The 27868-nt window shown below is 35.6% G+C and overlaps 1 protein-coding gene across 1 annotated transcript; it reads right to left on the bottom strand.

Annotated features, from left to right (window-relative positions):
- Positions 1–198: 198 nt before the first annotated feature.
- Positions 199–27868, bottom strand: LOC145783957 (C4b-binding protein alpha chain-like). The gene is made up of 13 exons (XM_082595718.1): positions 27809–27868; positions 11918–12050; positions 9721–9900; positions 8518–8781; positions 7215–7397; positions 6657–6839; positions 5309–5491; positions 4865–5047; positions 3091–3273; positions 1956–2138; positions 1491–1673; positions 627–809; positions 199–227 (listed from the first exon to the last, which is right to left on the bottom strand). The coding sequence occupies exons 1-13, from the start codon at positions 27866–27868 to the stop codon at positions 199–201; spliced, it is 2130 nt and encodes a 709-aa protein (XP_082451844.1).

Genomic DNA, 27868 nt, shown 5'->3' with positions numbered 1-27868 from the left:
TGCTCACAGATCGAGTTTAACCAAATTTCAGATGAACAAGTGTTGTTTCCATTTCCAAAGCTAACCTCGGAACACTTTTCTGATAAAATAAAATAAGTGTAAAATGAAATATTTTCTTTTGGGCAAATGTTCTGTTCCGTTGTAAAAAGTTACGAATCACCTGGTTCAATTGTGATGTAATAAAAAATAGCCTTTCTACTAGAAAACCGAGTGATTTACAATTGTACCTGATCAAAATGTCTCCAAATATTAAAAACTTGTTGAAGATCACCAAGCTTAATTATCTTATTCAAAAAATATCTTTTTACCGTGATTGATTTACTTTTTGAAATTAGATGCAACAATTATTTGTAACTTTTTGTATTTGCATTTCTGGAGAGGAAGGAGGGGGGGCATGACAATTGTAGGTTATAGATTTTTGTAAGGGGCAACAGTGCAAAAAAGGTTTAAGAAGTCAATGTTGTATTGGTGGGCTGTGTAATATCTTCCAGGAAACTAGACTACTGGGCGCTTCAATACCGAATTATTATCTATCGCATAGTTTACATTTTTAAAATCATGTTGTATTGTTAGTTTTATTAGTTTTATTATGTATTTTTTTATATAATGTTTAAAAAATGACTTACTTTGACATAGAGGAATTTCAGGCTCCCAAGTAGCAATTCCATGTGGTTGAGACCGACAGGTTGACGATTCATTCCCCAACAAATAGTACTCGTCAGTACATTTGTAATTACAAGTTGAATTAACTCTGTTCTGGTCACTGCAATCACTCACACCGTTTGCTATGTCAGTTGTGGAACATATTTCTGCAAGCAACAAACGTAATCGCAGAAACCTAATGATTGCTTCACCTTACAAAAGTAGCAATTCCATGTGGTTGAGATCTACAGGTTGACGATTTATCACCCAACAAATAGTACTCGTCAGAACATTTGTAATTACAAGTTGAATTAACTTTGTTTCGATCATTACAATTGCTCGAACCATTTGCTATTTTGTTTACGGAACATATTTCTATAAACAAGAAAACCATTGCAGGAAAAAAATGCTTTCACTTTTTGGAAATGCTTTGCGCTTAGCACTGTGGTAGAATGGAAGTGATTCCGTAGATATCAAATCGAACAAGCGCATAGTTAATGACAATTGCCGCTATTGGTGTAAAACCATATTGCTAATACATGGTCACGAAACAATTTTAGTAAAATCCAAGACCGAAAGTCATTTTTGTATTTTGGATGACAATGCTGATATCAGCTACAATCAGACAGAAATAGTTGAAGATTGTATAATAGAAAAGTAACAAAAACATGCGATCAACATCAGATTGGATGACATAAGCTAATAAAAGGAACCAATGTCCTCCAGTAGTTGCTGCCACAAATAACTCAAAAAATACAAAATGCTAAAATAAACAACAATGTAGAATGATAAAAAATTCTATTAATTTTGGGTTTGATCGATACATAAACTGCTTTTGATATATCTACCTCTACATTCTGGTAAAGAATCCATCCATCTAGCAGTTCCTTCTGACGACAGATTACAAAAGGACATATTTGCTCCAATCAGTTCATATCCATTCATGCACTGATGCGAACAAGATGAGTTGAGCTTTTTACCGTTTGTGCAAAAACTATTTCCATGAATAATTTCAGGGTGCGTGCAAAACGCTGAAAGCATCAGTTTTGATAAAAATAATCTAATAATTACAAGTAAATTGTGAAATAGTACAAATGAATTAGCGTTAACTTTCATGACGTTCGACCAATATACTGCAGAAGGTCTAAAATGATCTCCCAAAGCTACAAAAAAGAAAAACAAAAAACCTTTTAATCACTTGGTTTAGTTAAGCCATTTTTCGTATGTAGTTTGTCGACATTATGTACATTTAACCTTAGTTTTAGTAAAAATTATCGTCACTATTATTTGCATTGTTTTGAACGTATCCTTACGTCTACATTCTGGAAAATTATTATTCCAGTTGGCTGTTCCATTTACTAACAGAGTACACGTTGAAATGCTGTCTCCAATTAATTCGTATCCTTCAAAACACTCATGCTCACAGGTCGAGTTCAACCAAATTCCAGATGAGCAAGTGCTGTTTCCACTTGCAAAGTCAACCTCGGAACACTTTTCTGATGAAACAATAGGTAAACAAAGTGTAAGAAATAAACGTTTTTTTCAGCATATGAAAAGAATATATTTTAATCTTTTTTCTTTTTTTTTGTGTGAGAATTTTTCTTTTGCTTTTAAGCAGAAAATCCCTTGAACCATTGAGGATTCGTTTTTGAACACATTTACAGATCAAAGTTTGTATTCATACAAAGATTGCAATGTGTTTGTGTAGTCAGCGATATTTGTTTTGTTTATTATCTTTAGTTGGTCAAAGCCACGTCTCACAATTCGGAGGTAAGCAAAATCGGTCTTTTAATTTACCTACCATCTTTGGGCAATTAACTCAGCACATGATTGTTATGGATTTCGTTATCTGTTTCGTTAAAATTTAATGAGAACCAATGAGTATTAACAGGTAAAAAGTTCGGTCATGGCTTCCTAGCTTAACAGCCTGATTTGCCTCATTCTGGAAAAGGTTCCAGAATTTGATCTATCTAACTTAAGTTTTTTTAAAATTTATATTTTATACTGTCTTCCCCAGGTGACAAAATGGGTTTTAACATCATCAGGCGTTGAAAAACAAAGACAATTTGATGGATAAAAATTCAGTCAGACAGTTAACCACTTGCTAACAGTCTGATTGGACGTTTTTTTAACTTAGTTTTTCTGTTTTTCTACTGCAAAAAAAACGTTATATCCTTACGAGTAAACAAAAAGTAAAAAAATCTTTGAACGTTTAGTCAGATAGTACCACTAGCGATAAACAAAATCTGCAAAATGTCACCAATCAAGCCTCATCTCCTGGTGGCCATGGTTAGACATAGAAGTATGCAGAACAGGAAAGAAAATGTGTTCATCCTCAGAGGGTTCCGACCTCTCAAGTCACTACATTCGTGAGCTCTTGACCTGACCTTGACTAATTTATACGAAAGCCCCTGCAATTTTTACTACAATGGCTAAATAAATACCTACTTTGACACAGAGGAATTTCTGGTTCCCAAGCAGCAATTCCATGTCGTTGCAAGATACAGGTTGACGATACATCACCCAACAAATAGTAATCGTCACTGCATTTGTAATCGCAAGTTGAATTGACTTGGTTTCGATCACTGCAGTTACTCAAACCATTCGCTAAGTTGTTGGTGGAACATATTTCTGCAAGCAACAGTTTTCATAAAAGTGGATATACATAAATTGCTAAGTTGGCCTACATACTTATACCAGATCAACAGTATTCATTCTTTCAACAACATTTGATTTTTTCTTTCGCCAAAGAAAGTTTTGAATCAACGCAACGCTCACTGCTTGCAGCTTGAGCACTTTGGCAAGGTTGGTGATAGTACCATTTTTGAAGCTTAGGTTCCACAAATGGGAAAACGTCACACGGAAGTATATACCTTCGTGGCAACACCCAATGTACCTACTGCCCTGAGGAGGTCGAAAAATTGAAACGGTGTGCACTGTCTGCACTGTCATATGTTATATTTACAATTACAGCAGGCCTAAGTGACGGAATCACTATTGTATTCCCGGTTTTCCGGAGTATATGTAGCAATCTGCGAACATCTAAGGATTGAGTTTTAAAGGCAACGTGTGATGGAAAGATCTATTGCATAACGTTTTCAAAATGAAGTAGAGCAAAGTGGGACGATTTCCATGTGATAACCCAAACGTATAGCTACGAGTTTTCAATGGAAGGCATAGTTTTCAGTTCTCTTTCGTACAAGCAGTGAAGGTTAATAAATTTGTCACCACAGCAAAAATTATGAGGAGTGCCATTGAATTTTGGGCAAAATCAGGTTTTATAACTAAACTAAAAATTGGTCTGGCAAACTAAGGTATGATCATAACTGATCAAGAAAGATACCATTCGTTTTCTTTAAGCCTGCTCTTTTCATCATACCAAATAGATAAGACATGCAAGTAGAGATGTACACATGGTTGTTGAAACCACGTGATTTCATACCACGGGGCGTGTTGTCACAGCTGTGACTGCACGCCCCATGGTGTGCATTTTTGATGTTGAGAAACATAAAAAAATATTTTTGCTTATGCAACAAGGTAATATGCGTATTTGTTAAAATACAGCGCTTTTTTAAAAAATATTAATAATGGATAAATGATACACACTTGATAGTGACACATAATTCTCAAGATGACATTTTTATTGCTTTTGAAAATGGGCATAAACTTTTTACCAATATGTTGTAAATCAATTTCTTTGCATTTCGCATATTTGTTTATTCGTTCAGCCTGTATTAAAACCATTTTTTATTGGTTTCTGTCATATTTTAATCATAAAGCATGTGCAAAAGTTTTGTGACAACACGCCCCGTGCTCTGTGACAACACGCCCCGGGGTGGGGCGTGTTGTCACAGCCCATTTACTTGCATTAAACATGCATTTATGTAAAAACGAAATAATCTAGAAAAACTTTAGCTGTAGCAAAAAGAAGTCGAATGATACCTTTTTCAATTGCACTATCTAGCATCTCGATACCATTGGCACAGAACGAGATATATGCTGATTTGTAAAAATTGTGACAACACGCCCCACTTTGCCCTACTGTGAAGCAACTATAGCGCATCTTTGCCGATGGCTACTGCTATCAATGCAAATTAAACAAAGAAGGTACGTCTGATGGGGTATCAAAGTAAACATTAGGATAATTACTCTGCAGTGGACTTAGACATCAAAGATCGTTGTTTAGCTTTTATTAATAAAATATTCTATTTCTTATACTTACCTCTACATTCTGGCAAAGCATCCGTCCATTTAGCAGTTCCTTCTGATGATAAATTACAAAAGGATACATTTGCCCCTATCAAATCATTTCCAGGCATGCACTGATGGGTACACCGTGAATTGAGCTTTCTGCCATTAGTACAAGAACTGTTTCCATGAATAATTTCAGGATACGTACAAATTGCTGAAAATATCAATGTTATCAGAAATGAAAATATTCTCATAATTACAGTAAAATTGAGTTTGTGATGTGTCGTCATCCACCAAATCAAAGGAGTTTGATGTGCAGACTGCAGATGTTATAAAAAAAGCCTGGAATAGAAAACTAAAAAAGTTAAGTCAACACAACAATAAAAACATTCAATAAATAGGATTAGAGAAGTCCTTTCTCATCTGCAGTTTTTGACTTGCTATATCTTATTTTTTGACAATAAACTGTCCTCACGTCTACATTCTGGAAAATCTTTGTTCCAATTGGCTGATCCATTTTGTGACAGAGTACACGTTGAAATTTTGTTTCCAATTAATTCGTATCCTTCAAAACACTCGTGCTCACAGATCGAGTTCAACCAAATTCCAGATGAACAAGTGCTGTTTCCATTTCCAAAGCCAACCTCGGAACACTTTCCTGATGAAAGGAAATAAGTGGAATTACAAAATGTTTTTTCTTTGCCAAAATCATTCGCCTTTTTGTTTCTTGTTAAATAAGACATTCTTTTTTACATCTAAGTGGCGCGTGTTTTTTATTGGTAATGTTTTCAGCACAATGAGATTCATTGGTAAATTATTAAGTAAGTTTTTATCAAGTGTCATCAGATTGTGATATCCTGTTTGGTTGTTGTATTCAGGCTTCAATGACAAAATATATAGCGAGATGCAGTAGATGCTTTAATAACATTCATTACAATCGTTTCTAGAAGAATTAGATGTTTTTACATTAAAAACAATTAGAATCTATTAATGATGTTTTGATTAGATTTGATAAAACTATGACGTGGCAAAGAGCTGACTGGCAAAAGCGTACCATAAAGTAGCCTGGGCAAAGGATAAATTGCCTCTACAACAAGACTATGGGAAAAAAACAGCACTCTCTTTTGATACTGCTATTCGGTTATTATGAATCGGGAAAAGATTAACTACGGTTATTCTTTGAAAAACATCGCAATTTCAAGCAAAGATCGGTATTTGAAAATGATTTGGTATCTTTTCAGGAATTACCAATTTTTTCTTTTGCATGTTTTTCAGAACCTTCTGATGATCCGTTTAGGTGAATCAAGCTGCCAAGGGTTTACTATATTTGACTTAATTCGCTCTGCTTTGCTTTTTTGCTTAGCATTGAGCAGTGTGAGTATTAATAGTATTAATAGTTGTAGTATTAATAGTTTTCATGGTCTTTACCTATATTCTGTATGTCCATTGTGTTATGCAGTATGGGTATTCAAGGGGTTGTTGAGTATTTGTGCATTGGTATATCAAGCAAAGTGAATTTGTGTGAAATTGAAACCATAATTGACTCCTTTCGATCTTTGACTTGCCGTTAAAAATATTTAGCTACAGATTGATATTGTCAATAAAACCTTTTTAACTATTACTATTATATAACTTGTTGGCTTTCTGTATGAATAAAAAAATATTTTGTAATAGATTTCGCTTTCAGAGCATAATGATCGTTACTTATTTCACAAGTGCAGATGTAACTGATCATTTCATCTACACTTGCGAAAAACGATTTCTTCTGGCATGACATCTTAAATTTACAACAACACCTCATGGTTTCTAGTACAATCACCTACTTTGACATTGAGGAATTTCAGGCTCCCAAGTTGCTTTTCCGTGTTTCAACATGCACGTTGAAGATACATCACCAAACAAATGGTAATCGTCGTTACATTGGTAATTGCAAGTTGAACTAATCCTGTTTTGGTAACTGCAATTGCTCAAACCATTTGTTATGTTGTTGTTAGGGGAACATGTTTCTGCAATAACAGTAATCAACAAAATCAAACTTTATATGCTGTAACTAAATTGTTGAAATTTTTAACCCGGGTCGACAGTGTTTGGTTTTAATTTCAAACTTCTGATTTTATTTTTCTAAATCGAATAAGAAATAAGAAACCTGGAAATCAAATAATTGATCCAATTTTTGGCAATTAAATAACGTAACTCCATTAGACCTATTTCCAATTTTCATAACGATATTTACATCAGTTTGTGATGATTGCAGAAAGTAACTGATAACACTTGATACCTGATGTGCAATAAAAATAACAATGTATCGTGCGAGGTTTTACATGTTATGTGAAAAACAGAGCTGGTTGTATTTCTTTTGCAACGTTTGAATAATAACTTACCATGACAAACCGGAATTTCGGGATCCCAAGTAGCGGTTCCATGTGGTTGAGATCTACAGGTTGACGATTCATTTCCCAACAAATAGTACTCGTCAGAACATTTGTAATTACAAGTTGAATTAACTCTGTTTTGGTGGCTGCAATCACTCACACCGTTTGCTATGTCGCTGGTAGAACATATTGCTGTAAATAATAAGGGTTAACAAAAACAAAACTTGTATAATTTGATCGCTAATTTAATGAGATCTTTTGTGGAATCCAGCTATAAGCAGCTGATTTCTTCACATTTAAAATGAAGAGTCCTGTTTTTCAAACAACCATATATGAGAAGTCCTAATTGATAGCTGAGTTTAAATGATGAGATTGTACCATTTCTGATTCAGCTCTGATGCAGTATACGTCAGAGCTTAAAATAGTGCAACAATTTCGATACCTGGGCTTCACTACCTTCTCTAATGTCAAGATGATTGAAAAAATGCGCTGGCTAAAGCAAACAGCTCGTAAGGAATACTCTACAAACGAGTTTGAGACCGCAATCAGTTACAAAAGAAGACGAAGAATAATTATGCTAGGCATGGCTACCTAAAGATACGCCTGATTTGTCACATTTTGCAGAAATTTTCAGATTTTGATAACTTTGGGCAGATTTTTAAATAAATTGTTCTAAAAATTATATTTTTACCCTTTCTTTACTGTTTTTCCCTTAGTCAGACTGTTGATTTTTCAATAACAGTCTGATTCAATGTTTTTTAACTTACCTTTTCTCATTTGCTACTGCTTCCCCAAGGCAACAAAAATATTTTATATCATTATAGGAAATAGCAAAAAGTAAAAACATCTCAGAAAATTTCAGTCAAACACTAGCAGAAGCTGTAATCAAAATCTGCAAAATGTGACAAATCAGGCCGCATCTCGAGGTGGCCATGTGCTAGGCTATATGGAACAATCGACAAACATGTTCTGGACATTGAAGTTCTGAAACTTTTAAAACGTGGCTATTAGTTGTTATCATATCTTGAAACTCTGACGTGACAGAAGAAATCAGAGGTCAGATTCGAATTCAGCACCCCAAAGTCACCCTGAATCAGTTTTCAAAGTTTATGCCGCAACAATAATTGTATTGACCAGTGTACAGTAATTGGTGCGACAAAAAATAAAAATATCTTCATAATAAATGTATTGTCGTGTGTAGCCTATAAATTCCTGTTACAAGATTCGTTTCCATAAGATACATTCTTGTCTCGCTCACTTAGAATAGCCTACTAGCATAGTTTATGACTATTAATTATTTTACAGCACTTACGTGTTTGAGTTCTGACGTCTTTAAATTCGGTTACTTCGTCTCTAAAACTAAATAAAGCTGTTAACTTTACAGGATAAAGTGTATTTGGCTTCAAGTTATTGAAGATAAACGATTCTGTATTCAGGGGTAGAGCTGTTTTTTCCTCCACGTCAAAAGTGATGTCAAGCTTTTGCAACGTGTCGTCATTTTCGACAATTTTCCATCGCAAGACAAAGAAGGTAGTGTTGAGAAAGCTAACTTCAATGCCTTGTATTTCTCCATACTCTAAATGAAAACCCAAAGTGTTTATAGTATCAGGCTTACAAATATTATAAAACAGTGCCAGGTACTGTTCAAATAGCATAAAATACTATTTCATTGTTTGCATTATACTCTCCAATGTGAAATTTGCTTCTCACCCACAGTATATAGTTTATATAAAGCAGACTGACTGGTCGGATGACTCTCCTTCACCCAAAGGAGTCATATGATATTAGAACAGCTTTCAAAATAAACTTAACTGAATCATTACTCACAGTATATGTATTTGCCAGAATTAAAAAAAAGCACAACTCGTAAAAAATGAAACTCAAAAAAGCGGCTTCGTCAGCTCCAGCTTGTCTCCAAGCATTAGTTTGTACCGCTGTTCCTGAATTTATTTTAAGGGTAGGCCTAATTTAAAAAAGTTAGGTAATATCTTTTTAGGAATTTTTAAACGTCAAACTAATCTGAAAATAAAATCAGCTAGGCATCCCAAAATTTATTTAAAAATTGTAAGCTGTGACTAAACTACTCGATTTAATTCCCCAAAACTTCATTGATTGCAAGAGTAATGCTTTTAAGAGAGTATATAACCTAAGTGTAAATGTTGTTGGAATTCAATTTCAGTGTGATCCAGTGACAACTGGTGAAAGTTAACAAATTAGGACTCAATGGTCTTTGGTTAGCCTACATAGGCTTAGGCCTTCTACTGATTGTGAAATTGTAAATCAAATGAAAATTTGAAGTTTCTGGGCAGCCGATTGTAGCATCGAATAGACAGCGATAGACACGTGTTTTGCCCATGAGGCTGGGCTCATCAGTATCGCACCGTATTCTTGCCACTTGTATTTTCGCACCGTATTCTTGCCACCGTATTCTTGCCACTCAAATGAAAATGTTGACATTTAAGAGTAAAATGAATATTTTTTCTGATAACAGCTTTGGATAAAAGTTGTAACTTACTTTTACAAATTGGTAAGTCTGGCATCCATAAAGCATCTCCTTCATTTTGCAATAAACATTTTGACTGTCGCTCGCCTTTCAAATCATACCCATCATCACAAGTGTGGGTGCACGTAGAATTAAGCTTATTTAAGTTAGAACAAGTGCTAGAGCCATTTGTGATGTTTGACTGGCAATATACTGAAACAGTGTAATCAGTTTTAGCTTGAATAAAGCATTTAAATACTTTTTTTTAAACCTGATTATAGCCCTTGCATAATTAATGCTTCACCCAAAAGTTGTCAATGTTGTCAATTAGTATCACCGTTTGGGAATATCACATGACCAGGGAATGGGATGGGATGGAATAGAAGATTAAATGGAAGGCACATTTTGGGATAGAAGGCACATTTTGGGATGAAAGATGGAAAATTTGAAAGATGAGATGTAAGGCAACCTTCTATCATTTCATCTCAATTTCATCGTTAAGTTTACACCACCATATTAAGACATAGTAAAAGTTTCCGTTTGATCATGTTTTTTAGGAAATATGTCGATTTTTTTCGTATTGAACCAGCGCGGCTGTTGGTGGACGATTGTTCAAGGAAGTGAGTCGTCCATACTCACACTGTGTGAGTATGACAATGACATACTTTCACAAGTTTAGACATTTAAATGCATTACATTGAAGCACCCCGCTCTTGAATGATGCTATTTCTGTGAACACTTGAACAATTAATCAAAGAGTGAGCAGCGTGCAAAAAGTTTTGAAAACAAAAACGCAAACTGTGATAATAAAAATAAATTAATAATCAAGTTATTTCAGTATACAGTAGCTTCACATACCAATGCGATACATAGCAGAAAATTAAAACACCAAACACACAACTTTTATCCATATAAAAATTACACCGCGGAGTCACCGAAATTAAGCAAAAGATTTTCTAAGTCAAACTGTTCCCCCAATTTAAAATAAAATCTAAGCAATAAAAGAGTTAGTAAGCTTGCATAACACACACCGGACAGTAATCACAGCGAAAATAAAACAAAAAAGCAGCCACTCTTACGCTACCTCAACCTGCAAACGCTTGTTGACAATACAGAATACACCTGCAAGCATCTAAAAAGCAAACAATTCTGTATGTGATACCTATACCCCTGATGTTTCACATAAATTGATAGAATACGAATAACAGCCACTCCAACGCATTCTACCTCGCTGTGCCCCCTGCGTACACCAAGCGTTGAAGTTGCGCCGAAACAATAGACCACGGACTCTTCCAGGTCTGTGCAGTCGGAGTCGTGAAGTCGGTGGGATTTTGTCATGTCTGGAGTCGGAGTCGGCCAGTTATAAACCTAGAAGTCGGAGTGATATATTTTTGCCCGACTCCACAACCCTGGATTCTTCGTGTAGTTGTAAGCTAACTTCCAACACCAAACGGTAGGTAGTCCTCAGAAAAATATTGCTGTAAAATTTTAGCTGAAATTTAGCTACAACATTTGTAGATGGAACATGGAATGAAAGATGGAAAAAATTTGAGATGAAATGGAAGATTTCTATGATGGAGTGGAGATGGAATAAAAGAAAATATCAGGATGGAAGGTGGAAAAAACGTTTTTCTGTTTTATTCCACCCCATACTCTGCTTATGACCATCCACCGAGAAAATAACTATTACAAGCAAGCACAAAGGCCGAAACTATCAATGAACAAATTTTTCAATTTAGAATATGCATGCATGCTTTCAAAAGTAAAATAAACTACTTGTATTCATGGACAGTTCATTACAATTATGTGAAGCAGCATTTCTCCATAGGAAGTGCTTGAGTGGAAATTAGAGTGTGAAACGCTGTTGTAAAAGAGCTGTAATTGTGATTGAAACGTTGTGAAAGAAAACTGGAAATCTCGTCCAATATCTTACAAAGCTTCGACCTAAATCCATTCAAACCAAATATCGACGTAAGAAGTCTAGTGTAATTTTTATCGCAAGTCTGAAACCAACGACTTTGCTACCTTTGACACGCTCAGTCGTTTCAAATAAAGATGTAGGCTAAATAGATTTGCTGTTTTAATCGAAAGCATACACTTTTACTCGAAAGCATTTGTTAATAAATTTCAAAAAGAAAACTGATCTGCCAAAGTATAGAAAATTAATTGTCAGCAAAACGTCAGACCAAGTGCCAGATTGCTCTAGTGTCAACATCAACATTTTACCTACCTGCAGGTTCCCAAGAAAACCTGAATTCCGAAGTAAGTTTGGGTTTATCAGATACAAAAGTTACTGGAATTGCACCTTCATTGAAAAACAAAAACTGTGGTTTCTTCTCTTTTCGACAATATCTTGTTGTGTTCTGATAATAAAAAACACCTTGTAATAAGTTATAACTAGGGCAAGTTTTTATTGCATTAAAATTGTGAGAAATTTGCACTTAATTTTAACAAAAGTTGCAGTAAAAAGTTGCATTTATGCACAAGTATTTTTAAATTATTAGGGTATGAGATACTCGAAAGGTTCTGTTGTATAATCCAACAACATCATACTACATAAATTCTGAGTATTTAGAAAGCTGTCGGAAGCTGTAAAAAAAAGTTGCAAAAACTTGCCCTAGTTATAACTATCGACTATGAGACAAAGTTGAAGTTTATACATAAGAATGTGTACTGTGTAGGTACTATCTAGTGATTAGCCTAGCGGTTCTCAACCAGTGGGCCATGGGTCACCGGTGGGCCATGGAAACATTTTGAGGTGGGCCCCAGGCTTATTTAAAAAATTGCTAGATGTATTAAAAAATTTAGTTTGATTGATGTCACTATAGATAAATTTACACTTGTGTTTTTGTTTGGTAGTTTTGATTGTAGTAACAATGAATGATTCTGCTGTTATTCACTCAAATTGGTAATTTTCATTCTGCGTAGTTATTCAAACAATAGTATTGGCGGTGTGATGCAATCAATGCTTTCTATTCCGTCATTTAAGGATGTTGGTTTGAAGCCACTACAACGGTGTGGTTCTCGTAGGAGGCTAGTATTGACATTAACAAAGAAAGCTATCGACAATTAGTCTATAAGTTTAATTTCTTTATGACTGAGCACACAGCTTTATACCAACACTGAGTTTTGCAACAATTTATGATGTAATAGAGTGACAGACTACTTTGCAATTACAGTCAAGCCATAACCGAAAGTGGTAGCCGCTTTGAACGTTTGCAGATCATTATTAGTACTCTTTTTGCGAATTATTGTAGGGAGGAATTGAAAGGAGGAGTACGGCATTAATCTTGATAAACTACAAGGTGCGTGTGCTATGTAGTTCAGTTCCGGTTAAATAAGTAATAAGGAAAACTACGTTTGCATAAAAGGGATAGTAGGTCACAGAAATGTTTGCTTGGTGAAAATGGGCCATGAAAGGAAAAGGGTTGAGAGCAACAAGTTTAGCCTATTTAGATCTGACGTGTAATTTGCTAAAATCAAAGTTTTTGAAGGCTAAAGTCGATTGCACACAGACATAATACTTAAGTACCACTTTTGCCTAAAATGTATTTTCAAGTGTTTTTATGAAATTGTGGAAGTGTTTTTTTTTATGGTGAGAAGCTTTCATGTGAGAAAAAAATGATCGAGCACAATTCATTTCTTCAAATTTTGAATAGAATTTTCTATATGTAAATTCAATGGTTTTCATTGACGAGTCTTAGTTACTTTATCAACTATCAATATATGCTGACACTCAGATTGCAAGATACAGTCGCGCTCAAAAGTTTAAGACCACCTGTCAAAATTTTGGATTCTTACAATAATCTACGGAAATTATCTTAAATGACATCTGTCTTAAATGACATCTATCTTAAATTATTAAATTATTATTATTATTAAAATTATTAAAATATTTATATATATATTTATATTTATATATTTTGTATATTATTATTATATTTTAATTATTATTATTATTAATAAATTATGTCTTAAATGACATCTGTCTGGAGCCGCAGTGCCCACTGCCATCAAATCGACACTGCCATAAACAACGCCTTGCGTATCGTGACAGGATGCCTGCGACCTACACCATCGGAAAATCTCCCTGTCCTTGCAGGCATCCAACCAGCTGAGCTTCGTCGCGAAGAAGCCATCCTGTCTCTCTCTCGTCGCGCTACGAACCCCAACCACTTGCTCTACTCAAGTCTCTACGAGTCTGTGAACGAGAAACCTCTGCGACTGAAATCGAGACACCCATTTGTACGTGCCGCACAACTCCTGATGAAAAGTGCTGAAGACCAATCCATCAGTGCGGCTACGTGGGCGGACCACCAATGGAGCTCGGAGTGGAAGAAGAACTCCTCAAGACTCCAAAGTTTCATCTCCGACACCAGCAACCACCCAACCGGAATGCATTTGCCAAGGAAGGCCTGGGTGCGGCTCAACCGCCTGCGTACTGGCGTCGGACTATTTCGCTTCAACATGCACAAATGGGGGATGGCTCCATCCGCGATCTGTGAGTGTGGCATGGAGGAACAAACCGTAGACCACACAATCTGTAACTGCGCCATCTACCATGCGCCAAATGGTGTGCGTGGTCTGCGTGAATTGGATGACGAATCAATTCAATGGCTGCTCGACACCTGCCCAAACATCTAGACCGCGTCGCCGCCACTGCCCAAGGGTGGTAAAAGGCAGAGCCCCTCGACCCTTGAAGTGGCGAAGAACAAGGTTCAAACGAAGAAGAAGAAGATCTTAAATGTTATCTCATATTGGGTTTTATGCAATTACTGCAGTGTTATGTAACAGAGCCTTCTGTTTAAGCCATTATGAATGAGCTATTTCTTTCAGAAATAAAAAATTTAAACTCTTTTTCAAGATTTGTTGCTGAAAAAAATGGGCAAAAAAAGGAGCTTTTTAGCTGTGGAGAGGTCAAAAATTGTTATATTAAAGGAAGAAGGGTACTCAGAAAGAAAAATATCCGAAAGACTAAAGTTCAGCAAGACAGCAGTCCATCAGGCAATAGTTAAATTTAAAAAATTTGGGAGTTTAGTGGACTTGAAAAAGGGTGGTAGATCCAGGGTTACCAGTCCAAGAGATGACCGTGTGATGAGGAGGATGGTAGTGCGCTCACCCACGTGCTCCAGTAAAAAAAAATAGATCGGATTTGTTGTGTAAAGGTACAAATGTAAGTACATCTACCATAAAAAGCCGTCTTAGTGATGAATTTGGCCTCAAAGCACGTGGGTGAGCACACTACCATCCTCCTCATCACATGGTCATCTCTGGGATTAGTAACCCTGGGTCTACCACCCTTTTTCAAGTCCACTAAACTTCCAAATTTTTTAAATTTAACTATTGCCTGATGGACTGCTGTCTTGCTGAACTTTAGTCTTTCGGATAATTTTCTTTCTGAGTACCGTTCTTCCTTTGATATAACAATTTTTGACTTCTACACAGCTGAAAAGCTCCTTTTTTTGCCCATTTTTTTCAGCAACAAATCTTGAAAAAGAGTTTAAATTTTATTTATTTCTGAAAGAAATAGCTCATTCATAATGACTTAAACAGAAGGCTCTATTACATAATACTGCAGTAACGGCATAAAACCCAATATGACATAACATTTAAAATGATTTCCATAGATTATTGTAAGAATCCAAAATTTTGACAGGTGGTCTTAAACTTTTGAGCGAGACTGTAAAAGAAAAGCACTCAACACTGAACTAATTGAATACTAAAAACACCTGAAGAAACATTTTAGGTAAATAAGGGACGCAAATACACTTTTGTCTGCACTCGATTTCAGCCTTCAGTTCTGAAGGCTTGTGCATTGTGTCTAGGCCAGGGGATCACCAACCTTTTTTGCATGCGGGCCACTTTGGCACTTAGGAGAGCTGTGGCGGGCCGCACTAATAAAATTTTAGGTAGGTTGACTCTTATGCTAGAAAAGAACGCATTTCGTACCCAGTATCCAGCGTTACATGTTGTTACTATTTATCTTAGAATACCGCGGCAACAAAATTAGTCGAACAACGCTACTGCCAGGCCAAGCTCATTTAACAACACTTTTGACTTCTTTAACATTGCCTAATAAATGAGGCCACTTGTTTTGCGCACTTATAGCGAGGCGAGCGGTTTCTTCAGAATATTTATCGCCAAGCAAGAGTGGTGTTGTCACTTCGCTTCACAAAAGATATCTTGCCATTAACAGTTTAAATAAACAAGAAAATGTTTGACACATCGCAATACAGGCAACAATAGTGACCGGCAAACATATCAGCGCAAAATAGGCTCCAATAACAGGGAGAAAGAAACCAGGCACCATGAAACAAACGCTTGTGGAAATCACTGAAAAAACGTTTCTATCGTAACTCATGAAGAGTGTTCTCTATAAAAAAACAAGCAATGAGTTGATTGTTCATCCTTATTGTGAGAGTCTATAAAACCGCCTTTTCTTGTTTATTAGATAACTGTCACTTGCGATGCTTATCAGCATGGCAAAAAGTGTTGATTAGCAACATTTTGCACTACTAAGCTAAATATTTTCATAGTACCAGAAAAATTCTTTAATTTATATATAATATTTTTCCATTTTATTATAAATTGAGTTGGCACACCGACCTATTTTGCCAACAACTACTTGCATAAAGGAACACTGCTCGTGAAACCCAATAACGGTGAAAAGCACACTAGTACACATGTTAAAGCACACTAGTTTACAGGATATTTACAAACTTAAAATAAGCAACTCTATGCTCACAGACATTTTCGAAATTCGAAAACAGACGTTTTAATCAACCACTGGGACAGTGTGGCTGGACATCGCATTGGAATAATTTTAAACGACCCCTACCTAGAAGTACCATCTAATTGGTTGGTCGGTGGAATCGTATGAAAAGAGAAAATATGCTTCCCGGAAAGTATTTTTTGCCTTCATGCTGTTTAACTCTTCAAGAAAAATATTTTTAGTTATACTTGTGCACTGATACTTTCCGCGGGCCGCACATAACAGCTTGGTGGGCCGCCAGTTGGTGACCCCTGGTCTAGGCCATCTACAGTAGTTTCGTAGGCCAAGGTTTGAATCCATTTTTTCTCCAATTTTAAAATTTTAACAAATTTTGTTTTCAACCACAGTTTTGTTACCTGTAGGCCTGTGTTTTGTTAGATCACCACAGTACCGTATTTTTTTTCCGTAATAAAGACACTGATTTCTGTGGTAGCATATTAAACCATGCATATTTGCAATGTGTGCAATTGGGAATATTTTTCAACAACAATGTCCAGCAATATTGCTTTTGTTCTACTATTTTAATGAATATTTAAACTGATTTAACCAAACTGTGTCTTGAGAACAACAGCAAATGTTTTGAAAAAAAGTCTCCAAATCTCCAGGATTGTAACAGCTGATACTGTGGTACCGTAGGCTGCGTCAAAGTAGTCTTAATCAATAAATTCAAAATTACTAAATTCAAAATTAAAAAATTAAAAATTAAAAAAATAGAAAATTCAAATAAAATAATCAAAATTAAAAATTATTATTTTACGTAAAAAATCAACATGGTAAAATTTACCACCACCAAGTTGATGACACTGCAATGCCCTTCAAGTTTCAATTCAACAATTTCGATAGCGTACTCCTGAAAACAAAAACAAGTAGATTTTTATTTACAGTATGGTGGATAAAAAAGTTTTTGTTGAGTTACATATGGTTAGTTTTAGGGGTCCAAGTGATAGACAATGTTATTTAACAAGAAATGCAAACAAAATGTTAAGCTATGATAAAAAGGAAACTAATCTTCTATTCTAGTAAGCTATGAGCAAAAAAAGCATTTTCATGGATTTTCTTTAAATTAAAACTTTAACGATTTAACTAAAGTTTTTAACTGACGGCTTTAATTGTTCTATAACTTTTGCTAGTTTGGCTCCAGTCGTAGATTTACGCGTAGTAATAATAAAATATGATACGTAGGCCTATATAGGCGAACAAGTCAGTCGCCTAAAGCTCTACCCCCCTCCCTTGGAAGGGCTTCTCAAGAGGGCCCCCTATTCAGTTTATGTACTTTACTTTAACACATTGAAGCTACTCAATTTAAATACTCAAAATTAGGTTTTAAGCTTGTTATACAGAATAGTTACAATGCATAATAATAAACACGTAAAACCGACTAAGGGCCCCCCAAGGGAGAGTTTGATTACGACTGATTTACTATAAGTTTGTTCAAAAACTTTCTAGTTGGCAAAATGTTCTAATTTTTTATTGTTTTTTTTTTTGGACCAGGATTTACATAGGTAAAGAAAGTTAACAACAAACTAAAAGAATATAAGTTCCCTCAAGCCTCCGCTTCCCCATCCCTAGTCCGTTTACGCCCTAATTACTTTAATGTATTGGGACTACTCTACTGTATTTAATAAGGTGTCTTTTTTCAGCTGGTCAAATGCTGTAGAGTATAGGCCTAGTTTTAATGTAACAAAGTAGCCTAATCTCGGAAGTCGACTAAACGGGCGCCAAGGGGAGCCTTTTTACTGAAAAGATCTCCTAATTTTCAGAAATGTTATGTTATTTATTTGTGTTATCACAGATAAAAATTATTAGACGCATGGCTACAAAGGCAGCTTTTTGTGCTAAAACTAATTTATCCACCAAGTGATCAGACACTAATACAGATATTGACGATAATATGCAAACATCGATTTCCAAAATGAGCCCCCTTATAATCATTGCTTCGGGCCTCTCTTTCCCCCCAATCCTAAATCCATCACTGCTTGACTCTCACAACTTTCTGAAATAAGAATTATAAACATGTTACCATAATGGCAGTATATTTGACTTTATTATTTTCACGACGTTTAAACATCAGCAAACAAGCATTGAAAATGAAAGCAGGCAAGGCCGTAACTTTGTTAGTTAGGGGCTCTGTGCAAACATCCAATATGGCCCCCTTCATTTTAGCAGGCGACATTCTTCCAGTACAGACTCGTGCAACGCTTCTTCTATTCTTTGCTGTTTCTACTCCATTAAACCTGTTTTATCTCTTGAGTTTTGAAGTTTGTAAAAAATCCATTTTCATGATAAAATAAGCAGCAGGTTAGCGGTAGACACGGTCTATGCTTGGTGAATAACGTATCCAATATCTTCGAGTTAGATCTGGTTGTGTTGCATGTTACTTATAATTTGTTGAAAACGAACGATCGTTTTTGGGAGGGTCTTTCCGAAAACGTCTTTTAAGTTGTTAGGACCTGCTGCAAAAATTGCTTTCTTGATCTTTGAGTTTGTGATAATGGCGGAAAGTCATCATTTTTGCTTGCATATTGTCTATCATTCATATGAGTATCTGATATTTTTTCACTGGTAGTCTATTGTTGTTGAAACTGTTAACGCCAACAAGTAAGGGAGTAGATTCAATCTCTTTTATGCTAATGTCTTGCGTTTCCTCTTTATTTTTAAGATTCACTATAAAGCTTCACGGGCATTAGGCTACTACTACAACTTTCCTGATCAAAATATATGAAAAACTCCTGTCTTGTGATCGAGATTTTGTTGGTATAATTGTTACCGTCACTGACACTATTCGCCGAAGTTAGGATACTTGCTCAGCTTTTGCTAAACCTCTACCATGTTTTGATGTTTGTAGTTGAATCAGCCACAAACTCAATCGCTGGGAGTTTCTGGCTGCCTTAGCTTTTTTTCTTTCTTCATAATAGAGGTAGTATCATTTGTTCTCCCCGCTGGCCTCTTTTCAAACTAAATTGTAGATTTGTGGTCAGCTAGACTTTTATATTATTGTTTCTCAAAACCGAAAAAGTTTGTGGAACATAAGAAAGCAAATAATAAAAATGCAATTTTAGTAAAGAAATGAATTTTCTTTAATCATAGACAAATGATGCGCAGTTAGTAAAAACTTAATAAAACTGTAATAACTAAAAAAGCATATTCACTTTCGCTGAATGGTTCTATTGCTATAGCTACGCAGCCGTCAAACACAAAATAATAACGTTGGCTTTGCAAGAATGGAAACCAGTAGCGCACCCAGCATGGGGCTAAGGGGGCTCAAGCCCCCCCAAACCCGCCACAAAAAATGAAGTTTTTGTATGTTCACCATTTAACCCTATCTGTAGTGACACCGGCTTTATGAGGACGCCCCAATCTAGTAGTAAAATATTTTACAGAAGGAAATGTGCTAGAAATGTGAAATTTCTTGACTTTTAGTTTTTGTTCTTTGCAAATTTTCTAAACCTACACTGGTCATTTTTCTACATTTTTGCCCTTCACAATATAAGCATTTCGTCTCAGGTGGCTAGACATTTTCGTCCATGCTAGATATATATAATTTAATGTAAGGGCAATATAAATGTTCGTGCAATTACTTTGAAATGTAAAAACGCCAAAAAGTGCCTTATAATTATGAGAAAAAGTAATGTTTTGTTTAGTTTAGCATTACTTTGTGTTATAATTCGAAAATTTCAATTTTGAAGCTATTTTTGGGAAAGTAGAATAAAAACCGACTTTCTGACGCCTTTTCATCTCAAACACTTTATTCCAATAAATTTGTTGGATAAAAATTTAATTTCTATATGCACAATACACATGGCTATTATTTTGTAAAGTATTTTGGCTCTGTGATTTTCATAGCTCCCGTTATTAACGATTAATTAGCACGGGGCTAAGATAGCCCGTGACGTGCTTTCCGCGTACGAAAACAGCTCGTATTCAGATAGGGTTAAGTTATACCTTTTGCTTACAGGTTAGATATAAATAAGACACAACAATACAACAGGGAAGAGAACTATAACAATATATTTTACATATTTACAAATAGTTTTAACAGTCGAACGATTTTGGCTAAACTTTGAGCCCTCATCAGAAATCTGAAAATAAGGTAGGCTAATTAAAAAATGCGATAAAGTTCAACTTCTTGAAGGTAAATTTACATGAGGAAAAGGCAACTACATAACTACAAAAAAACTTGCACCACAGGGAACATGATACATCAAGTAAATGTTAAGGAGAATGGACGGGCCTCCAGCAAGTAATTGTTTGTTTGAATTTGGGTTGTAGCGTTAACAGTGCTTTTTGAATTTTGGATTTTGGTGTCAAATTGGGATTTGCCTTTGCGTAAAATTTTAAATGAGTCAGCAGAGAATTTTTGATCTGTGCAAAAAGAACACTCCATGGTAGGCCTATGGTCTTTGATGGCACCTTTATTTAACTCTCCAACGTTCAGATGCTCCCGTACTCTCGTGGTGTAAAACTGTATACGACATTTGAGCAGAGAGACGAAGGCGTCTGGGACTTTAATTGAAAATACCAAATATTTTTAAATGTTTTGTAAGTAGGAAAAATGTCCACATCAAATTTATTGTTTACACAATTAGTGTTTTGTTTCAAACTGTTTTCGTGCTAGTTGTTGTTTTCGTACTTATTTGTGTTGGCAAACGGAAAGCTAATTCTATTTTGTCATACATGACAAAAAAGTCGAGATCTATAGAAGATTGCGAGAGTCGACGTAGGAATGAGAGTGTTGATGGTTCTAATAGCATGGGGTTCACTAGGCCAACTTCTAATCTGATTGAGAGAACGAATACTGATGTATCGGCAACCGGTGGGTAGTGGGCCGTGAGTGCCTTTGAATATTAATCAAAGGGATGGGCATTGGCCTACTGTCACTATTGTCGCAAATCACTCGGCCGAAATTTCTGAATTAGCCCCCCCCTAAATTTTTTTCTGGGTGCGCTACTGATGGAAACTATTGCTTCACAAAGTAATAATTACAAAGAAGGATGACGATGTTTGATTCGGTATCAACGTATACATCCCCGTAAGCACAAAAACATAATTCTAAGTGGCTACAGTTGGTTGTGTCCAAGAAAGCTACGACAAAAACCTCAGGCAATGAACGAAGTTCTTACACGAAAAAGATCATAGGCCACGTGTAAATTTATGACAATACAACAACAAGTTTACTAAAGTTTTCACTTAAATATGTCAGCCGGCTATAAAATTTTAGGACTGCAAATCCTTCTTGCTCTGGTGCCCGATGTATTGCATCACCAGCAGTAGTTACAGGCTTGATAGCAAGTATCATTTCTTCCGAATGCTTCTTCCTTGATTTTTTACACCACGTCCACTGCTAAAAGACTGTGTTGTTTAAAATGAGCCGAAAGTATAATGCATACAATGGGAATAATTAATATTATCCATTTACTTACGAAATTTTCAAAATGAATAAGCCAATTACACGTTAAACCATTAGAATAATCTTTTGCAAGCTCCAGTGCCAACGATCCGAATGTGGTAGCATGTATTTCTTGAAGACCACATTTTATGTCGTGATTTATAACTGAAACAAAATTTTCAATAAATTTAATATAATAAATTATGTAATGATTAATAAATTATATAAATAATTATAATAAATTATCAATTATTCAATAAATTTAATTTTTAATAAATCGATTGTTATACAATGAACTGTATGCGAAATAATTATGAAGCAATAATCTTTGGTGTGATTTCCATTAAGTTTTCTGAACCGATTGCTTTTTTTTAGCTTGATTTTATTTCATTTTAACGTTTAGTTGGACTAACTCTAATAATTGCAGTAATAAATAATTTTGGTTACAAATGTAGACTACGGTACCCCAAATATATAAAAGCCAACAGAGGAAAAAGCACAAGGGTAAAAATTGTTTAAATTTCGTACAAAAAGTGCAAAAAAACTTTAATTTTGTGTTAGCCAACATTGTTAAACTGTGTGCAGTGTTACTTGGCCTTGAGTGTTCATAATTCAACAAAATCGATTATATTCGAAATAAGGCATTGTCACTTCTAAAAATTCCATCACCAACAAATCATCTCCACAATACCCAAGTAACCCAAGCCTAATCTTTATCGAATTTAAGGTTAAACTTTAGTGTGCAATCACAATTAATAAGATGTTCAAGTAAGCAACAATGACATTTAGTTGATTCGTAAAGCAAGTTTTACGCAATTCTCTTTCAACAGTGTCATTTCGTGACACAATTTCCAAGTTATTTAAATTTATTTTTTGCTGCATCTAACGCAGTAACTGTAGGCTACGTCAAGCTATATTATATCAAACTTACAACAAAAAGTTTGCCATGTCATAGCGAAAATTATCACTATTTGACATATCAATGTTGCCATGGTTTTCTTCTTTGTTCCACCTCCAAATGTCTTGCACTTCACTTGGTTATTAATGTAAATCGAAAATACGGTTTCGTCTGGTGTTGGCTTCTTTAATTATTTTTCAGTGTCAGCTACTAATAAAAATTTCAGGTTGTAAAGATTTTTATGAGCAAATTATTTTTCTTTAAACTAAAGCATAAGAAATACATTAAAGTTTTGAGAACTTGTTGTAACCGGAATTTGGCGTCCTTTAACTTTAAAACGCAAAACAGCAAAATAAATAAACTGTCATCCCAAAACGTACCTTTTCTTCATTATGTGCAAACTTAAACTGTGACTTGCGGCGCAGATTTTCTTCTGCAAAAGCTCAATTAGTCTACAATATTTTAGCGATTAACACAGTAGCTTCAGGCTTTGTAGCGCAGCAGCACAGACTTTCCAACCAGTTCAGAACTATAGGATTGCAACCAGACCGTTGAGAGGATAATTTAGGGTCAGTACCAACATGATGATTGGATGATCAACTAAGAAGATAACTGGAACCCGATCCTCGAGCCCCGAATCAAAACACTTCTTAGAAAAACGTTCTATATCTAGAGAGCCTAAGTGCTGATTTCTTCAAGGTTCCGGGCCCTTTTAGAAATCTCACGTGCCCCTAAAATCATTCCTGGCCCGGGTCCAAACGTAGGCACCCTCCTGGACCCCCTGTCAATGCATGCTACTGATTGCAACAAGGCTTAATTTTAGTCGCAATTATTCAAAAAGTGTAAGTTCGGTCATCAAAACTCTTGGCTATTGTTCTATACTTTGCATTCTTCATGAAACACAACTTTTGATATCTCTACTTTTTAATTTAAACTAACTGAACGCTTTATACCGTACAAAACCATTCTGGTTTCGTTCTTGCTTTGGTTTTTGAACTGAAATAGAAGTAAGCTCAATTCAACTAAAGTTCACAACAGGCTATCATCAACTCAATAGCCATAAGCTTGTTTAAATACCATTTATGATTCACGATAAAGTACAGGAATGATTTTAAACTTTAATGAATAATATATTGCATGATACAAATTACTCAGCTCAACGTAAACCTACAAAAATGCAAATCAAAATAAAGACAATCTGAAATAAACTAACACCAACTGCTGTGCTGTTTATGTAGTCTACACTGACTGCCACAATTTCCACTGGCCGATGAAATCAAGTAAAGTTTCATCAGTTTTTTTCTGACTTTAAACTTCATTGTTTCAATTCTATTGGATATATGCTTAAAATTGAATCTGGATAATATTTGTTTAGACTGAAGGTTAGGCTGATTTTTGAAACAGCTTGAGTTGGGGATAAACAAAACTGAGCAACACTGACTTGGGCAATAAACAACTCAGAAAAACTTAATCTTTTATTAACTATTATCATTAGTAGCCTATGTGTTAATGTTGCTAAGTTATAATAGATTTATATTTGATGCACTGTAAACTACAAGATGCCAATTTTTGAAAATATTGTTTATTATCAATATAGCGTAGGCTACAGTTTAAACTGAAGTTAAACGTATCAGCTGAAAACAACAAATCACATCTTATTTGTATGTTGGTTATTCAGTAAATTATTTGTGGCAACCCCCATGCTACTTTGTGATGTTATACAATGTACAGCAGCATATATTTTTATCACATTATTACGTGAGAAACCCACAAGTAGATAATGGTAAAATAATTTCTAACAAAATACAAAGTTTCTGCCAAATATCTTTGTTGATTATTTTGATGTAGCTGACGATAATAAAAAATTTGAATATTCACTAAATTATTGCATGGAAAGCTCATGTCTGCAACATCGGTCACATCAAGCTTGCTTTGTCATTGCTAGTGGAAAGCAATAAATTCCCAATTAGTTAAGAAAACACCACCCTACTTCACAAATTGTAATGGCTGAAATGACTGACTGAAAAAAGCTAAAATTTCATGTATGATCAGAATCTGAAACGTGTGTAAAAATTGCATGGACAATTGTGTAGAAATCGTTTATCTTCAACAAAATTTTGTAGCCTACTTTTTGCAAGAATAGGCTACACTCTTTTTGCAATCACGTTTTGGCACCTGCAATGTTAAACTACAGTCGAGCCAGACAGGATAATACGACGAAATATATAGATCGACCGAGCTACACTGTAGTGTAGACTACAATGAGCGTAATACTGAGCAAACTGTGACGTTGTATTTAGTTGAACATCAAATGTAGGCTAAGGCTACTTATGTTCTAAAGATGGTTTTACATTCGTTTGAATCGGAAAAAGCAAAACATAATTTTGCAATAATTCTTGAGTTGAATGTAAGTGGTCTACTTGCCAAGGTTAAATTTTAGGCTGCTGTCTTCTCTACCAACATGATCAGAACTATCCTTCAAAAAAATGGATCGAATTTCCACAAAAAACGAAATTTTTACTGTCTTCCTTCATTATTAAGAATATACAACCAGCGGACTGTGGAAAGAGAGAATAGCAGAAGTCGACGATTGCGGTTGGTGAGTGCTCTACTGCTTTGTTGTTGCATCCTAGCTTATGTCTGGCAGTTAAGGAGAGGAGTTAATCTTTGTGTCCATTTCTAAACGTTATGGTAAGCTAATAATTAATCAGAGAGAACTTCTTCTGTTATTAAACTTCGTTTCCAATAAGGCAAAGTAAAATATCCCACAACGTCACTTGAACCGTGAACCTAAAAACAAATAACGTTACTTAACTGTAAACTTGTGTGTGTTTTACGAACACCTTCAGATAGGAGTTGTTAGAGTTTAAAATAGACCAAGCACAGTCTAACAACAGCGCAGCACTTTGCTATAAAAGTGATGAAGCAGCCTATATTTATGCATACAAAACCTATTCGTACATACCGTATTCATACTAAACGAAAAATGCATATGAAACGTTAACACTACTTTGTTAGAATACCGACAGCGTCAGGTGACGCATTTCCAGTAATCGAGTTCCTGTTTCCAATCTTGGGCCCTATTATGAAACTTTTTAAAATCAATTTATTAAAAAATATAAATTAAAAAATGATAAAATGATGAGTTTCTTTCATAATTATCCTAGCTGCAACTATCAAACGCATTAACTTATGCATGCAACTGGACATTTCATATAGCTTACAATGTGTTTGATCACTATAAGTAGCAAGCTGTATTGTGTAGTTGTGTAATGTGTACTGTATGAAAGAGAGAGTATCTAACCAGGGTAGGCACTTTAACATATTACACTTTCCCAATGCAGTAACGCAATCATGCGTGACATATGACATCACTGATGTTTGAAACCACTGATTGCAGCCAAAGATTCCTTTTGCACTCAGATCAGTTACAGAAAAAAATAATAAAGACAGAAGGTGGGAATCGAACCCGACTACATTAGGGGCACCGGAAGCGGGGGCAAGGGGGGGCGGATTCTCCCCTTGCCCTCAATTTTTCTGTAAATGAGGGGCAGGGGGGCAATGGTGCTCTTTTAAGGTCATGTAAGCTACTGCACATTTTGCAATGCAATATAACAATTTCAGCTTTTTTAGCCTAATTATAATCTTTCATTTCTGGCTCAAAATAATATTTACAACACTATAAATTCTGTACCACAGAGGTTAGCCTACACAGGGCCGGATTTAGCTGATGGGGGCCCGAGGCACTTTTAGATGGGAGGCCCCCGTGCAAAAAATTTTTTCAAGCCTACGGCGCGAGAGACCACCTCTACCTCTACAGTAGCATTAATTCAGCACTGCACAGCATTTTGCAGAAACTTTAAAGGCTGAAAGAAAAATAATAATCACAAAATCGCATTTTTTCCACGTAGGGGGGCCTTCAAAAGTCGAGGGGCCCGGGTCACCTGCACCCTCTGCCCCCCCTAAATCCGGGCCTGAGCCTACAGCATTATAACATAGCATGGTGCCCTTCCTTGCCATTGTTCTTTGTATACCGGACACTTGTATCATTACTCGATGATGAGCTAATGGACGAGCATCATCTCTATATCTTGTCTTAAAACTTTAAAAAAAATTGGCCTTTCAGCAACAAAAGTGCCCTTTTTTCATATTTCTGCCCCCCCCCCAGTCAAAAACCATTCCGACGCCCCTGGACTACATATCTTGCCCAAACTCAAATCCAATAGGCTACGCTGGGGACGGCGATTCGTTCACTTAGTTTAGTCTGTATCGAAAAACTTTCGAGAAGAACGCTCACAATGTCACGTGCTGAGTCACATGACTGCAATCAGCTGATTTGCGAGAAATCGTAGACTATGTCACGCATGATTGCGTTATTGTTTTTGGAAAGTGTAATACGTTAAAGTGCCTACCTCCAACCAGTGATCAGCTGGAGTTTGTCTGCTCTCATTTGACCTCTCTTTTTATAACACTTTGACCTCCCTCTTTAGAAAGGTTTTGAACAAGTAATTGGACAATTATTGAAAAGCAGCCTTTAGGCCTATATTTTTCTTTTAACTGTGGATTTCCGTTAACAATCAACGTATATACATTATACAATAGCTTGAATAGCGTTATAAATAAAATATAACTGTGCAGATAGTTTATGAACAGTTTTTGTCCGCTTGAGTGCAACAGTAGGCCATGTCAGTCACATAGTCTGAGAGGTACCAAACTTATTTTTATCAGATCCTCATATCAAATTGTTCACTTGCGTGAAAATCTATTGACGGTGTCATCAGGGCCGGGTTTATCAGTAGACAGAGTAGGCAGTTGCCTAGGGCGGCAAATTATTGGGGGCGGCAAAATATACGAATATATTACATTGATAATACTGTACGTGAATATAATAATTCACAACAGATATATTCAGATATATAGCAATTTAAATATGTTATCACATCACACACATTTATAAACAGTGTGGCAAGTCATGTATGGCAAGTCATCGCCCTTAGAGTACTTCACGCTTGATTGGTTTTCAACAATATGTGCTGTTGAAGACATCAATCAAAAGGCTACTGACCTGGTCCTGGAGGAGTACTACTCTGATGTCCTTGAGAATCTTCAAAGTGAGTGCATACAT

The sequence above is a fragment of the Aplidium turbinatum genome, chromosome 15 (assembly GCF_918807975.1).
Source record: "Aplidium turbinatum chromosome 15, kaAplTurb1.1, whole genome shotgun sequence".
In the NCBI taxonomy this organism is placed as follows: domain Eukaryota; kingdom Metazoa; phylum Chordata; class Ascidiacea; order Aplousobranchia; family Polyclinidae; genus Aplidium; species Aplidium turbinatum.
Note: the sequence above shows the minus strand (reverse complement) of the source record. Positions and strands in the feature narration are given on the sequence as shown.